Source organism: Ceratosolen solmsi, unplaced genomic scaffold (assembly GCF_000503995.2).
Source record: "Ceratosolen solmsi marchali unplaced genomic scaffold, CerSol_1.0 scaffold30, whole genome shotgun sequence".
NCBI classification, from domain to species: Eukaryota; Metazoa; Arthropoda; class Insecta; order Hymenoptera; family Agaonidae; genus Ceratosolen; species Ceratosolen solmsi.
The window spans coordinates 7,709,022-7,723,950 of NW_011948421.1; the positions used below are offsets into that span (position 1 = coordinate 7,709,022).

At 22.4% G+C, this 14,929-nt stretch overlaps 6 protein-coding genes across 6 annotated transcripts; 3 read left to right on the forward strand and 3 right to left on the reverse strand.

The window, feature by feature from the left end:
* Positions 1 to 2,965: 2,965 nt before the first annotated feature.
* Chrac-16 (chromatin accessibility complex protein 1) lies at positions 2,966 to 3,648 on the forward strand. Its single transcript, XM_011498724.1, has 2 exons — positions 2,966 to 3,155; positions 3,235 to 3,648. The coding sequence occupies exons 1-2, from the start codon at positions 3,015 to 3,017 to the stop codon at positions 3,592 to 3,594; spliced, it is 501 nt and encodes a 166-aa protein (XP_011497026.1). The 5' UTR covers positions 2,966 to 3,014; the 3' UTR covers positions 3,595 to 3,648.
* A 276-nt stretch (positions 3,649 to 3,924) lies between these two features.
* LOC105361518 (uncharacterized) lies at positions 3,925 to 4,859 on the reverse strand. Its single transcript, XM_011498725.1, has 2 exons — positions 4,442 to 4,859; positions 3,925 to 4,228 (listed from the first exon to the last, which is right to left on the reverse strand). Exons 1-2 carry the CDS (start codon positions 4,857 to 4,859, stop codon positions 3,981 to 3,983), a joined length of 666 nt encoding a protein of 221 aa, XP_011497027.1. The 3' UTR covers positions 3,925 to 3,980.
* Positions 4,860 to 4,896: 37 nt separating this feature from the next.
* Muted (biogenesis of lysosome-related organelles complex 1 subunit 5) lies at positions 4,897 to 5,833 on the reverse strand (the record flags this gene model as incomplete). The annotated part of the gene is made up of 4 exons (XM_011498726.1): positions 5,735 to 5,833; positions 5,524 to 5,606; positions 5,131 to 5,316; positions 4,897 to 5,049 (listed from the first exon to the last, which is right to left on the reverse strand). Coding segments are annotated over exons 1-4 (441 nt in total), but the record flags the coding sequence as incomplete, so codon positions are not given.
* A 119-nt stretch (positions 5,834 to 5,952) lies between these two features.
* Positions 5,953 to 8,025, forward strand: LOC105361697 (ankyrin repeat family A protein 2-like). Its single transcript, XM_011498949.1, has 5 exons — positions 5,953 to 6,327; positions 7,094 to 7,226; positions 7,363 to 7,583; positions 7,790 to 7,942; positions 8,014 to 8,025. Exons 1-5 carry the CDS (start codon positions 6,037 to 6,039, stop codon positions 8,023 to 8,025), a joined length of 810 nt encoding a protein of 269 aa, XP_011497251.1. The 5' UTR covers positions 5,953 to 6,036.
* A 240-nt stretch (positions 8,026 to 8,265) lies between these two features.
* Positions 8,266 to 9,385, reverse strand: Mat1 (CDK-activating kinase assembly factor). Its single transcript, XM_011498728.1, has 2 exons — positions 9,200 to 9,385; positions 8,266 to 9,126 (listed from the first exon to the last, which is right to left on the reverse strand). The coding sequence occupies exons 1-2, from the start codon at positions 9,321 to 9,323 to the stop codon at positions 8,288 to 8,290; spliced, it is 963 nt and encodes a 320-aa protein (XP_011497030.1). The 5' UTR covers positions 9,324 to 9,385; the 3' UTR covers positions 8,266 to 8,287.
* Positions 9,386 to 11,261: 1,876 nt separating this feature from the next.
* On the forward strand, positions 11,262 to 13,446 carry LOC105361521 (spermine oxidase-like). Its single transcript, XM_011498729.1, has 9 exons — positions 11,262 to 11,441; positions 11,541 to 11,805; positions 11,915 to 12,128; positions 12,211 to 12,444; positions 12,534 to 12,665; positions 12,751 to 12,950; positions 13,021 to 13,144; positions 13,218 to 13,324; positions 13,406 to 13,446. The coding sequence occupies exons 1-9, from the start codon at positions 11,294 to 11,296 to the stop codon at positions 13,425 to 13,427; spliced, it is 1,446 nt and encodes a 481-aa protein (XP_011497031.1). The 5' UTR covers positions 11,262 to 11,293; the 3' UTR covers positions 13,428 to 13,446.
* The last annotated feature ends 1,483 nt before the right edge of the window (positions 13,447 to 14,929 follow it).

A 14,929-nucleotide genomic window follows, 5' to 3' on the forward strand; every position in this document is an offset into this window, starting at 1 on the left:
TATAAAATTTATTAAACGTGACTTCTAGTCATCCGGTGGGCGAAGGATCAAGATGATTGGATTAGACCATGTCTAGGAAAAAGTGTGATTAAATGCAGAAGTTAACGCTTCAATTCAGTATTCAACACAATTGCTTTTCGTGCTGTTTATAATGTTGGTTGTTACAACTACACAATTTTATTCTACGTTGATGATGAGAGTCGTTAAGATCTAACCGTTCCTTGGTGGTTTCCACATGGTGATAGCATGCACTAGATGTAGAGGTCGTAAATCTCTGGATCCTCTTGATGCAGTGCGCTTGGTGGTGGGTTACTACACTGAAAAGTGAGAGCTCGTAAATCTCTGTAAGTTCTTAATATAGTGACACGTAGTGGTGTCTTGATTACGAGTTTCCTCTTAATGAGTGAAAGGATGAAACAGTGGTTCAATACCTCAATATGCCTTGGTAGTGAGTGCTATGGGAATGATCTTGATGCAGAGTAAAGTACAGAATGCAACGGCGGCTTGATACAGAGTGAAATACAGAATGTAGTGGTGTCTTGATATAGAATTTAATTGTTCCCTCCAAGGTGGCTCAAGTAAGTAAGTGTGCTTCGACGCGTGCTTGCTTTAAATATCCGAGCGAGTTTGATTATCTGGCAACAATGGATAGGTGCTGCCATACGAAAATTTTTACAGGACTTCGAGACTAAAGCTTTAGAAGATTCGGGAGTTCTAGGAAAGTAAGTTTAAAAGGTTAGAGAATTCCAATCGACGTTGGTATGTAGAGACTAGATACACATTATAGGACGTTCGAAAGCAAAGGCTTTAGAATGATCTAGAATTTTTTTAATAAAATGTTTACGATTTCGAGAGCTAGAAAGATTATAAACTTTCGAGAACCAAAGTTCTTGGAAAGTGCTTCTATCCTGAACAGTGACAAATTACAAATAACTTAAAATAAAACAAAATAAATTTCTCTCACTAGTTTATGCTAAACAGAAAATTACATGTAAATACTTCTATTTAGTTTATTTTTCTATCTTTATTTATGACTGATAGTACATCTTTATCTATGTTAAGACCATTTACTTTTAGCCCTCCTAATATTCGATGGTGTATTAGCCAATTTAATTATGGAAAACTAAGCAATGTTAAATTAATAAATATCGATAAATTAATGGACCATATTAAATTTAAATGTAATACCATAAGCTTATAAATAAATTGTCTAGATAAATAAAATAGTTAAGAAACATAAAGCGTTGTTATCATTTATTATATTTGTTACTAAAAATTACTAATATATGTTTTAATTGCATTGATATAACTTGCAAAGTGACTGTAATGCTGATTTTAGTTCAATATACATGAAAACAGTTATTTGATAAAAAGAATTTAATTGTATATATTGAGGTATGAAATTTGAATACATTTAGTATAATTAAGTAAAATAACGTATTTATATACATGTGTTCCATATAATTATGAATGCAAATACATGTTTATGGGATGAGTCAAAATATTACAATGTTCTTTATTAAGAGATAAATTAAAATATTCAGAATATGTATAATTGGAATGAAGATTTAAATGTGTTTATTATGTAGTTAGTTATTATGTAGATAAAGACTACGGAGTACGTTTTTAATGTACATGAAACGTAGAAAACAAATCAAAATAATACCAAGAGCAAATTTTCATACGGGTCAATAAATCAGCTCAGGATAATAAATATATCTAAATAATATTAATTTTGTACAATATTACTTTTTGACACTCATAGTTAAAGAAAATATTTTTAGAATTTAATATATTTCTATCAATATGACAGTAAATGTTATATTCACACTTGCATGCATAAATATATATATGCATATATATGCATACGTTCCTAGGCATTACACATTTGTGAAACAAAATTTAGAAAATATAATTAAGTTTTTTTTTATTAATAAAAATAATTAAATATTCCTATTTGCTCTAATAATAAAGGCTTGTTTTTTATAAATGTCAATCATATTTGTTTTATTATAGAAGTTAGTTTTTCCCCTATTTTATATTTTCTTTAGGTGGTATTAAATATTATAACGAGAATTTGTTATAATATTTATTTCAATATATGCGTTGATTTAAAAATATGAGAGCTCCACATGTTCTTTGTTAATATTAAAAATATTAATTAATTTTATTCTTTTATAGTAGGTGTAACTAGAAGTTGAATAAACAAAACGAAAGGTGACTGCTATATTCATGAAGTTTAACAGGATTTGATAGATCTCATAGATAATTGCATTATTGAATGAATAATTTTATTACGGTAAATTCGCTTACTCCTATCCCCAAAGAATAAGTTAAAAAATATATTTATTATTTAAAATGAATTTGACTTTTTTTTACAAAAAATCAGATAGTAATAAAAATTTAGCTTTTTATTTTTTTATGTATATTTGTCATATGCAGACTTCTATTTATTTATTTGAAAATAGTGCTATGCCTTTAGTAAAATTCAATCCTTATTTTATAATTTAATCGAAATAATTAAGAATAAAAATAATTTAAATATGTAATAAAATAAAAAAAATATTTTGTATATTATAATAATATTTATATATTTTTTAATTCAATATATATGCATTAGTAATACATTTGAATACTAATAGTAAATATTTGAAAAAGTTGAATATCATATGTTTTTAAAACTCAATTTATTTTTTAATAGACATCATTTTCTGTAGTTTCCTGTACATGTATGTATGTATTATTTTCTACTGTTTTATTTGTTAATTACATACTTTTTCCAAAGTGACTTAGATTTAATATTTTACATTCTTAAAAATAATGAAAATAATATTTTGAAGTTTAAATTAAGATTCAATTCAACAAAATCTACTTATTTATTATAATTTTTATGTTATATTTATAAGCTGTATAATCAATATTACAAATGAAAATAATTGATTTCTTTCATATATATATACAGAATACAATCTTCATAAAGTTCTATTTAAATAATCAAATTTTAAATATCTATAATGTCTAATCAACAAACATCACCGTCAAAAGGAATAAAAGAACTTAGGTTACCCATATCTAGAGTGAAGACGATAATGAAAAGTTCTCCTCAAGTTGAAGCTATTGGTCAAGATTGCTTATTTTTAGTAGCAAAGGCAACAGTAAGATAATTTTATATATGATGTTAAAATATTTAATGATTATATTATAAATAATATTTAGATGTTAATGAAATTTTAGGAATTATTTGTACATTATTTATCAGAAGAATCTCATCAAAAATCTAATAAAGCTGGGAATTTAGAGTATAAGCATTTAGCAGAAGTAGTTCAAACAAATGAGACATTGGAATTTTTGCGAGAAATAATGCCAAGGAAAATAACAGTTAGGCAATTCAAGGAAATGATTGATGACAAAAATTCTGAAAGTTCATCAGATTCTGATACTGACAGCCAATCAGATAGTGATTCTAATTCTGATAGTGATGATAAAGTTGAAAATTCATCTGATAGTAGTCACAATGATAATGATAAAAAGAATGGAAATAATTCTTTGGAAGATAGTAGTAAAGACGAAAGTGAAGAAGAAACTAAGCCATAATTATATTTTAATAAAACTATTTTAAATATGCCAATTCATTAATTTTAAATTTGGCACAAACTAAAATTAGAATTGTAAATAGTATGAAGTAAATTAATAACCATTTAATTATTCAATATTTTAATTTATTAAACATTAATCTTATTGAATAAAAATTTACAATTTAAGAGCCCAGAGATTATATAATTTGTCAATAATAACTAAAATATAACTGTATAATATTCTAAAATATAAATAATTTTATTTTGATTTTTTAAACATAATGTTATCATACATCTTTCAAGTTATTTATCCTTGTTCAAAATAATCAAATTAATGCATTCATTTTGAAACTACATTTTATACTGTCTATATTATTTACTTTTTAATAATTAAAATTAATTAAATCATTCTTGATGTAATTTTTGAACTATACATTCAGATGATATATCATATTGTTCACTAAGTTTTTTAGCTAAAAAATAAATTTCTGCGAGAGCTACGATTAATGCACATATTATTCCAAGTAATAATCTAAAGCCAAAGTCTAAATTACCAATTATTAATTCAACTCCAATAAAACCAAATGTGAAACCAGCAATCACAGAAAATACAAATTGTGCAACAGCAATAAGTTGTTTATTTATAAGTTTCACTGAAACATAAGATAATTTTAAGTAATATTTAAATTATAATTTAATATAGCATTGACAAATAAATATACATTATACTACATTAAAATACTTATTGAAAATCTATGAAATGTATCTTATAAACTGTTCCAAGTATTTTTTAGATTAGATAAATTTATATATATATATAAATCAGTTTATATATTAGTTTTTGTGTAGTATTAATTAAATCTTACTTTGAAAAGCGATTGTATCTTCTGGTAAATGCTTTCTAAAAATATCAACATCTTTAGTCATTGCTTTATAATCTCTAGTATTTTGTTGAGCTTGCAGTTTTTTTATTCTTGCTTCTAATTTAGCATTTCTTAAAGTAATTTTATATTCAGGTAATATAATATGAACTCCTTCAAAAAGTTCATGAATATAAATTTTTTCACTGTAATTATATTGTTGCTCTAATATACATAATTTTAACCATCTAATATCTTTTACAGATAAAAAATAATTTCTATGTTTATTCTTGTAATTATTTTGTAATACAGATATATTTACTGGAATATTTGTATTATTTTTCATATTATTTATTATAAAATTTAGAAGTTTCAAAGATGGCTTTATTTTTATACAATGATTTTTAATAGTTTCTAATGGCATTATTAATTAGAATAAAATATAATTAAGATATAATATATAGTTTTTTTTGTAAGTTAAAATAAAATTTCTTCAAGTCTTTTGTTTTATTTTGTAATCCCCGATCAGCTATTATAAATTTCTTGTTTATATCATTTATAAACTTTTCCCATGCGTCTTTGCGTATTTGTCGATTTTGTTGTAACTTATTACTCTGTAATTAAATATAATATATAAGTTATTGAGTCTACATAAGTATGTTTAATTTATATAAAGAAATTTATAAATATTTTACAATCCCAAGTTTGTCTTTTTCAAGTACACAACTGCACATACTAAAAGCAACATCAATATTAGCCTTCAAACTTGATAATTGATAATCACGAAGCTGTTCAATTTGATTCAATTGATTTTGTCCAAGGTCTGTTGAATATTTTAGGATTTTTAAAAGTTGTAAAACATCTCTGTCATCTCTCGTGTCCTAAATGTATTCAATCGAATTTAAAATAAATATCGTGAAATAATAATATGAAGTATATATTCTTATTTTTAAATTGATTTTATTAGAACTGAATTTCCATTATTTCTTAATAATTAAGAAAAATATTGTGTAATAATTTTGATTCCAATTTCATATTTGAATCGCTTAAAAATAAAATAAACAATAATTTATTCGATATCTAATTACCTGAAATTCACGTAAAAGAAAAATTACTTCACCCCGAATAAATGGTCTGTGATTAAATAATCTTGTCCAAATTTCCCCTGTATCTATGTTGTGTCATTATCAAATAAGAATAAAAAAAAAAGTTAATCGTAAAACTGTTAATTGTATTATACGTTACTACTGCATATTAAATTTTACGTATAAATTATTGAAACTCTTATTATGTGCTTACCTTTTAATACTGACGCCATATTTATTATTTAAAACGTCAAACATCAAGTATTGAGCAAATTTGAACATCGAAAATATTTTAATTATTGTTATTACCTACACAAAAATTACGATATAGAATATAAAAATTTTTAATATTAGTTCAAATTTTATTTGATCTATATAATAACTTATTAATAAACAATAAACTATTTATATATATTTATTATTATTATTTAAATAGTGTTTGAGGTTATACACTTTCATACGGAGTGTATTCAATATAATTATGGAATAAAATAAAATGTATATATCTATGTATATATGCTCTCTATAATATTCTTTGAAATAAATTTAAAAAAAAAAATGATAAAAATGAAGGAAGAATTTGGATTTATAGATGAATTTTCTACAAGTTTAAAAGAAATTCAGAGTGGAATTTTATCTAGCAATAATACAGAATCAACAATTGGTATTCGACCTCAACCAGTGATATGTAAACCTGGAAAAGTCAATGTTTCAAATTGTAAATCAGAGCCTATTCAAACAAAACGACATTGGGCACCTGGAGCATGGCAAGATGCTACTAGAACAAGTGCATTTCAACCTTACAAAGTATGAAGTTAGTTTAAAAAAATTAGAAATTCAATAAATGTACAAATGATAGCAAAACAAAAATGTTTTTTAAATATTTAGTTTCAAAAATTAAATAGAATTACTAGAAAAAGTAATTAAAAGCAAATAATTAAATGCAATTTTTAAACAAATATTTTTAATATAATTGTAAGCTTTAATAAATATACTAATATTAATAAAGACAAATTTTGATTAATGTAATGTGAAATTCTTACAAATTCAGACAAATTTGTGTTAAATTCTTGTAATTAAATATAAATGATTAAGCAATACAAGATTTTATTAAAGTGTATATTATATGTATATATAGTTTTTTATTCAATAAAATGATTGTTTTTAGGTTTGTGTAAATTATATATTTTACTATTGTAATAACATAAATGATAACTAGGTATTAAAAGTAATATTAAAAAAATCCTTAATGTAATATTGTTATTAAGAAAAGTTTTGGAAGAAAAATTTAAAAATACTTTATTAATTGTATATTTGAGTACTATTTTCAATAGTATTAATGATTTTCAGAAAAATACTTGTATAATTTAAATTATCATATAAAGCATAAAATATATTATTTAAGGCAATATAAAATACAGAGCACAAGATTTTATTTTTAGTTGTATTATTTATATAATATTTAATAATTGTATTTAATATGTTTATATGCTCTGACAATTTTACTTTATCATTCAAATTTTTATAATAATTTATGCATTTTTATATTTATAACATATATTGATTTAAACAGCCACCAACATTATTAACTAATTTACAAAGAGGTAATACACAAACTGAAGTATCATTATCTTATGGTGGTAGTGATATTACATTTTATACACTAGCTGGACAAGGTGAACTTACACATGATAATATTCATCCAGGTAGATAATTTTATTTAAAAAAAAAATAGTCTTGAAATAATACATTAAATTCATTCCTTTTGAAAACAAATATAATTTAAAAATATAAAATTCTATAAATATTATTTAACCTTTAATATTTTAAAAAAAAATTTAGGATTAACTGATACTCCAGATGAAAGTGGCTTAACTGGACTTATGTGGGCAGCTGGTTATGGTCAATTAAGCAGTGCAAAACTTTTATTAAATGCTGGTGCAGATAAAAATTATAAAGGATTGCATGGACAATCACCTTTACATTTAGCTGCAGCTTATGGACACCATGACCTTGTCAAATTGTTATTAAATCATGGTGCTGATCCAAATTTAAGTGAAGATGTAATAAAGATAAATAATAAAATATTCAGAAAAATAAAACAATATAATGCTAGCAGTAAAGAAATGTAACATTTAAAATTTTTTTTGTATCTTTTAAAAATATATATTGAGTTATATTTTAAATATTTTCATTTGAAATAAAATTACTAAGATTAAATTAATATAATAATCTTTATAATAAAATTCATGTTTACAATGTTTTTTAGGAAGGTAACACGCCTTTGATTTATGGAGCACAAGGTGATCATCCTCATGTGTGTTATGAACTTTTGACCAGTGGAGCTGATGTAACAATTACAAATGTATATGGAATTAATGCATATAAAGCATCTATTCTTAAAGGTGCATTAACAGGTATAGTATTAATTATGTTATCATTATAATTAAGTAAATTACTTGTTCCATTTAATTGTTTAATTTTTCTTTGCAGCTAAAGCAGTAATAGAAAATTTTCTTATAAGAAAAATTGTTAATTTATCACTTGATATGTTTTAATAATAGATAATATTAAATTAAATATTTTTATTTTAATTATATTAATAAATATTATTTAATACTCTTAATATTCTTTTATAACTATCTTTAATAATGTTTTTAATAAATTATTACCTTTATATTTATATAATTTATTTAATTGTTTATTATTAAAAATTATAATATATTATATATAAATATATGATCATATTTAATATAGATATTTCTAATTATGTTATTGTTAAAATTTCCAATAATTGTTTTGAAGAATCATGATATAAACCAGCCATAGCTTCTTGCAAAGCCCTTAAACAGGCAATATTAGAACCAAACCCACCAGCTCTTTCTCCTTCACTTGCAGCACGTACATGACTAATATAGCCTTGTATTTTAAGTTCTCCCCATACAGGGGGAATAGGTCCTTCAATTTCTTGAGTAATAGGAATATAATGATATATTGGTCCTTCATCGATTTTTGGTACAGACAAATAACATGTATTATTTTGTTGCCCAAATTTAATACCTGTACTGAAAGTTGTAGGTTTGGGTGCAAACTTAATCTCATCTTCAGAAGCATGAATTGATGAAGCAAATAATTGAATTATATTTCTTGCATCTTGCTCTGAAAACATTAATTCATCAATAAGTGCTTCTTTCTCTCTAATCTTATGCCTTTTTATTTCAAGTTCCTTTTTTATAAATTCTAGCCGTCTTTCTTCTTGTTCCAATCTTTCAAGCTGAAGAAGTTCTTCAAGTTCATTTTCTTTTTTACCAAGCTTTGACTTATTTTTAATTATCTGATCTTTATTTTCTTTTTTATATTGTTCAATTTTTTTATTAGTTTCAATAACATCTATATTATTAGTTAAATTATAGATAACATTTTCAATTTCTTCTAAATAATTGTCATATTCACTTTGAGTTTCAAAATCTTCTTCTCTCTTATTAAAGTCACGCAATATTCTTTTTCTAATATCTACTTCCTTTTCTACCATTGCATCTTCATATAATTGAACTCGAAAATTAGCTCTCCTTAATGCAATTTGACATTCTGGACATGAACCAGAACCTTCAAATAAATAAAAGTATTCATTTTATTCATAGCTATTTGAAAATAAGTTTTTATAAAGTTTTTGGCAAACCTTTCAAGAAAAGTAAATCGACACAACTTTCACATAATGTATGACCACAAACATTTACCATTAATTTTAATGATGGATTACGATATTTTGTTGTCTTACAACGTGGGCAAGCTTGTTCTTCCATATTTGTATTTAATAATTTAAGGGATCCAATTTTTTATGAAGGAAATTATTTAATTCTTGATGAGATAATGTTTAATTTTGTGGTTTTAATTTTCTTTTAATTTAATTAATAATTATAAAGTATATATTATTTTTACAAAAGTCTTTAAATAATAAGCTTAATTTTATTTAAAAATATTAATTATAATAATAATTATTTCTCACTATTTAATTTAAATATTAAGATAATATAATCGTGATTATGTGTAAATATAACAAAATGTATACATAGGTTTTTAATTGTACTAAAGTAATTTTAATTTATTGGCTATTTCAAACGCGCGAAATATAAACAATGAATTTTAAAAGATCCCTAAATAAGTACTAATAATATCTTACATTTTTAAAAAATATTCATCTTCATTTTGTATTAGCTTGTTGAAATAAAAATAATCTTTAACATCTAATAGATTGCACTAATAATAAATATATTAATAAAAAATAATATGGATGAAAATACTTATGATATTTTAATACTTTTTAAAATCATTGAACAATCTCCAAAATAATATTTATTAATGTAAATAATTAATGTAATCTAATAAATTTGAGAAGAATAATTATTATGAAATAAAAAATTTAAATAATTATAATTTAAAAATATAAAAAATAACATAAGCCAAAGCTAATAAAATATTAGAATAACTCCAAAATAAATATAACAATACAAATAATCATGAAATTGTATATATCACAATAATTTTTGAAGATACTTTATTGATTTTAAGTTTCTTTCGATTGTTTTTTTACATACGATTACCCTTATTGAAGATAAATCAGAAATTATATTATTAAAAGCTCTATTATTTTATTCCTTGGAGTAAGTGTATTGATAGAAGGCTGATAAAATATTTAATTCTTAAACCCATTGATTGAAATTCAAGCTTGTATTCAATATAGCCAATAAAACAATGTATTATTTTTATTGCTGTTACAAAATTTTTTAATAATACCTCACTAACTTCACATTAATTTTGTATTGATATCATTTCAGTCTCTAGTCGGTTTTTTGCTATATACACATCATTAAAATACTAATACTGCGTCTCGTACTAATATGGATAGCAAATAGCAACATTTTCTTATTGCAAAACCTTATCCATTATATGTCGTACTATGTTATGTTGAGTAGTACATTTACCATTCTGTATTTTAAATGAAAAATTTAGAATTATAATTTTTTGATGGTTTCCTTATTATTAATTAATAAGTTAATTCAATTATTTTAAACAATAAATTTTTTTACTGTGGTGCTTGATCGGATATGTTTTTTCATTAGCCCTTATTTCAAGACGAAATAAATTAATATTTTCTTTTTATCAATTGTTAAGCTTTTTTATAAATACATACTATGCTGTGAATAAAATAATAAGAAAACATAAATTTAACGATCTTTTCCTCTTACCTTTTATATTATTAATTATCATTTTCTCATACTTCGGCATATGCATATTCATTTTCGTATAGATGATAGCATATTAGCCTATTGTAATTTATTATTATTTATGTTTTATTGTAGCTTATGTTATTTATTAAATTTTATTTTTATTTGATATTTATAAAATTGATTTTTTTTAACTTTATTTTTATAGATTTTCAATTCAATATTCTGAAACCGAAAATATAAAAACAACCAATAAACATAAATCTTTAATACGTATGCTGTAAATGAATGCACAGTATTTTCATTATTAACTAGTTTACATTTTAATTTCGTAGTTTTATTTTTGAAATAGTGGGTTCTTAGAATATTTAATCTTTAATATTAATTTCATCTACTTAACTTATTTACTTAATCTTCCGTTTTTCTTTATATTATAATTTACTATAAAAAATATTGTATGACATTTATTTAAAAAATTGAATTATATAAGTTTAATCATTTAATTATATGAAACAATACATTTTGAACCGAGTAACCTAATTATTAAAATGACTAGAAATTCTAAAATATTAATTATTGGAGCTGGAGCAGCAGGTATTGCAGCAGCTGCTAGACTTTTAGAAAATGGATATAAAAATTTATTGATTTTAGAAGCAAAGAACCGAATTGGTGGTAGAATTCATACTGTACAATTCTGTAAGTATTCAAATAAACATTTATTATACATTTTTATAAAAGAATTACATTAAATTATATGTTTTGACATTTTTTATATACTTCTTGTATATTTATTAGCAGAAAATATCATCGAATTAGGAGCACAATGGTGTCACGGAGAAGATGAAAATATTGTTTATAATCTTGCTTGTCCTTATAATTTGTTAGAATCATCTAAGCATATTGAAGATTCTGCCAAACATATTTTTGTTAATTCAGTTGGAGAAGTACTTTCAGAGCAAGAAACTATAGAAATTTTAAGAATTTATTATAAAATTATTAACAATGCACACAAAGTTGTTCACAAGCCTCAAACATCATATGGAGATTATTTTAAAAAATAGTAATTTCTTATATACTTTATTCTAAAATTAGTAATTAAAAACATTATTTGTAAATAATACTGATATTAATATTAATTAAATTACTCAATCAAAATAAAATACTTTTAGTTTCTATAAAGAGATTGAAAAGAATTCATTAATTACTAAAGAAAAAGCAGAACAAATTTTAAATTGGATGCATAATTATCATAATTCAATTGAGTGTAGTGATACATGGTTTGATGTTTCTGCTAATAGATCAAATGATTATTGGATATGTAAAGGTGATCCATTAATAAATTGGAAAATGAATGGATATTCAAAAGTATTTGATTTATTAACGGTATGTGTAATATATCATTATTAATCTTAATGTTATATATTTATAAAAAATAATTTTTATTAACTTTCATATATAATCTTAGAAAAAGTTTCCCAATAATAAACAACAACTTCCAGTGTATGAAAAAATTTTATTTAATAAAGAAATTTCATTAATAGATTATAATTCGAAAGATTTTATCAAAGTGATAACATCTGATGGATCAGTGTTTGTGGCTGACAGTCTAATTTTCACACCATCCTTAGGAGTATTAAAAGAAAATTATTTAAAGTTATTTAATCCATGTTTACCAAAATCTAAAATTCAAGCAATTAAGGTTTATATATTTAAAATTATTATTTTATTAATTTTAGTATTTATATTATATTATAATATATTACATATTAATGTACATCTCTTTTAAAGGGATTAAGTATAGGAGTAGCAAATAAGGTTTTTCTTGAGTTTTCACATAGATGGTGGCCTTTAAATATAGGAGGATTTTGTTTTATGTGGTCAGAAGATCAAAAGAAACATTTTTTGGAAATATATGGCAAAGTTAATATTTTATATTTTAAACTACAATTATTTTGAAAATAAAAACATTTTCATGACTTTTAAAATATATTCCTCACAAAATTAGGAAAGATATTGGCTTTGTGATGTATTTAAATTTTTTACTGTTGATTATCAACCTAGAGTTTTATCTGGCTGGATCGTCGGAAGAAATGCAAAATATATAGAAAAATTAACAGATCAAAAAGTTTTAAATGAATTTTATTTTATACTAAAAAAATTTTTAGGTCATATTTATGATATTCCAAAACCTCAAGCTATTTTAAGGTACATAATTAAAAGATAAAATTTTAAATTTATTCTGCATATTGAATTAAATTTGAAAAATATTCTTTAGATCAAAATGGTTTAGCGACAAGCATTTCAGAGGTTCTTACAGTTTTCACAGCATAAATACTGAAAGATTGAATATTAATTCTAATGATTTAGGAGATCCAATAATAGGGATAAATAATAAACCAGTAATAAAAATTACAAATAATTTAAACTTTAAAATTTAAACAAAAGTGATTATTTTATTTCTCTATTTCATAGATCATTTTATTTGCTGGAGAAGCTACTCATGATCATTACTTCTCCACAGTACATGGAGCTATTGAAACAGGATTTCGAGAGGCTAATAGATTAATTGATTATTACAGGTATTAAATAGAAATATTAGAATATAAATATAAATATATTTTAACCGATGCAATTGCTATTGTAATAAAGATTAATTTCAGATATTGTAGATCACATCTATAAAATGCTGTGTTGAATAAAAAAAAAATTAAATGAATACTTTTATTAAAAAAGATTTTATAAGAAATTTTATTTATGTTATTAGATACACACATTTATGACAATAAATGTGATATTAAAATGTATAATATTCATCCAAAAATTTCATTTTTGTAGAATATAGAATTACTGATTTTAATACATATTTATGTATAAATAAAAAGCTTCTTAATCATTATAAGTGTGCAATTTTCTGGGAATTTATATATATTGTATTTATTTAAATACTCTATTCCGTTAATCCATTAATAGTAATAAAATATTTAATTTGCGTTTAATAATAGGATACAAAAAAAACCTAATTTAGATTCACCATGCATAACAGTAAAATGAAGGTAGATTCTACTTTGAGAAATAACTTAATATCTCTGTATTCAGTAATGTTAATCATATATAATAATTATTTTTGAAAAACATATTTGGGTCAAAATTATATAAGTAAACATGTATTGAATCATGTACCCTACGTAAATTTTATTTTATTTCATTCAATCTGAATAAATACTAACCTAACTTAGTTTTGATTGTCTCAATGTATGTAATATATGCAGTATCTATGTTTTATTGAATAGATGTATATTGTAAGTCTTTTGAAATCGTTTGAACGAAAACTTAAATAATAATATTGATAGTAGTGCATTACAGTGATAGTAATTTACAATATAAGTACTAAAGAGTTTTTTATTTTAGGTAATATAATAGAGAATAATTTAATTACTATACAAAAAATATTTTTCATATTTTTATAAAAAATCTAATTAACATGGTTCTTACCCTGCATTTTCATCTCCATAACAGAATATTTTCTTTAAAAAAAATTTTTTTGTAAAATAAAATTTTTAATGAAATCTTTACAAAAACTGTATTCTCTGATAATAAACTTAATTTTATTTTCTTTTAAACACGGCATTTGGTGTAACTTTATTAACCTGTTCTAATACTTAATTTTCAATTAATCAATTTTGTATATTTTAATTTGTAAAATACTTAAATTAAAGTGTTTTCGGTTTTTTTAATATAGTAAAGGATTGTATAAATTTTTTTTATGAATTTGATTTTTCATTTCCTCTTATTAAGTAACAAAGATTGATAATTACATTATAAATATTTAATCAATAACTGAAATTGTGTAATTCATTATAAGTAAGGCAAATAATTTATTACTTTGTATATAAATATATTATAGAAAAGATTTTTAGAAATCATAGATACTTTATCAAAAGGAATATCCGGCTGGGACTAATTCCATGAATTATATAATCGAAACATCACAGAAAAATATTGTTGTAATGAATTGAATATTAAACAGTTAAGTTACTTTCGATAAAATAAAAATATATAATAAAATATAATAAAATTAAAAAATGATATTTAAAATATATAACCAATTAATACATAAATAACGTATTAATGAAAGCAATTATAATATGTTAATACATAAAGCAATGAAATACATTGCAATTAAA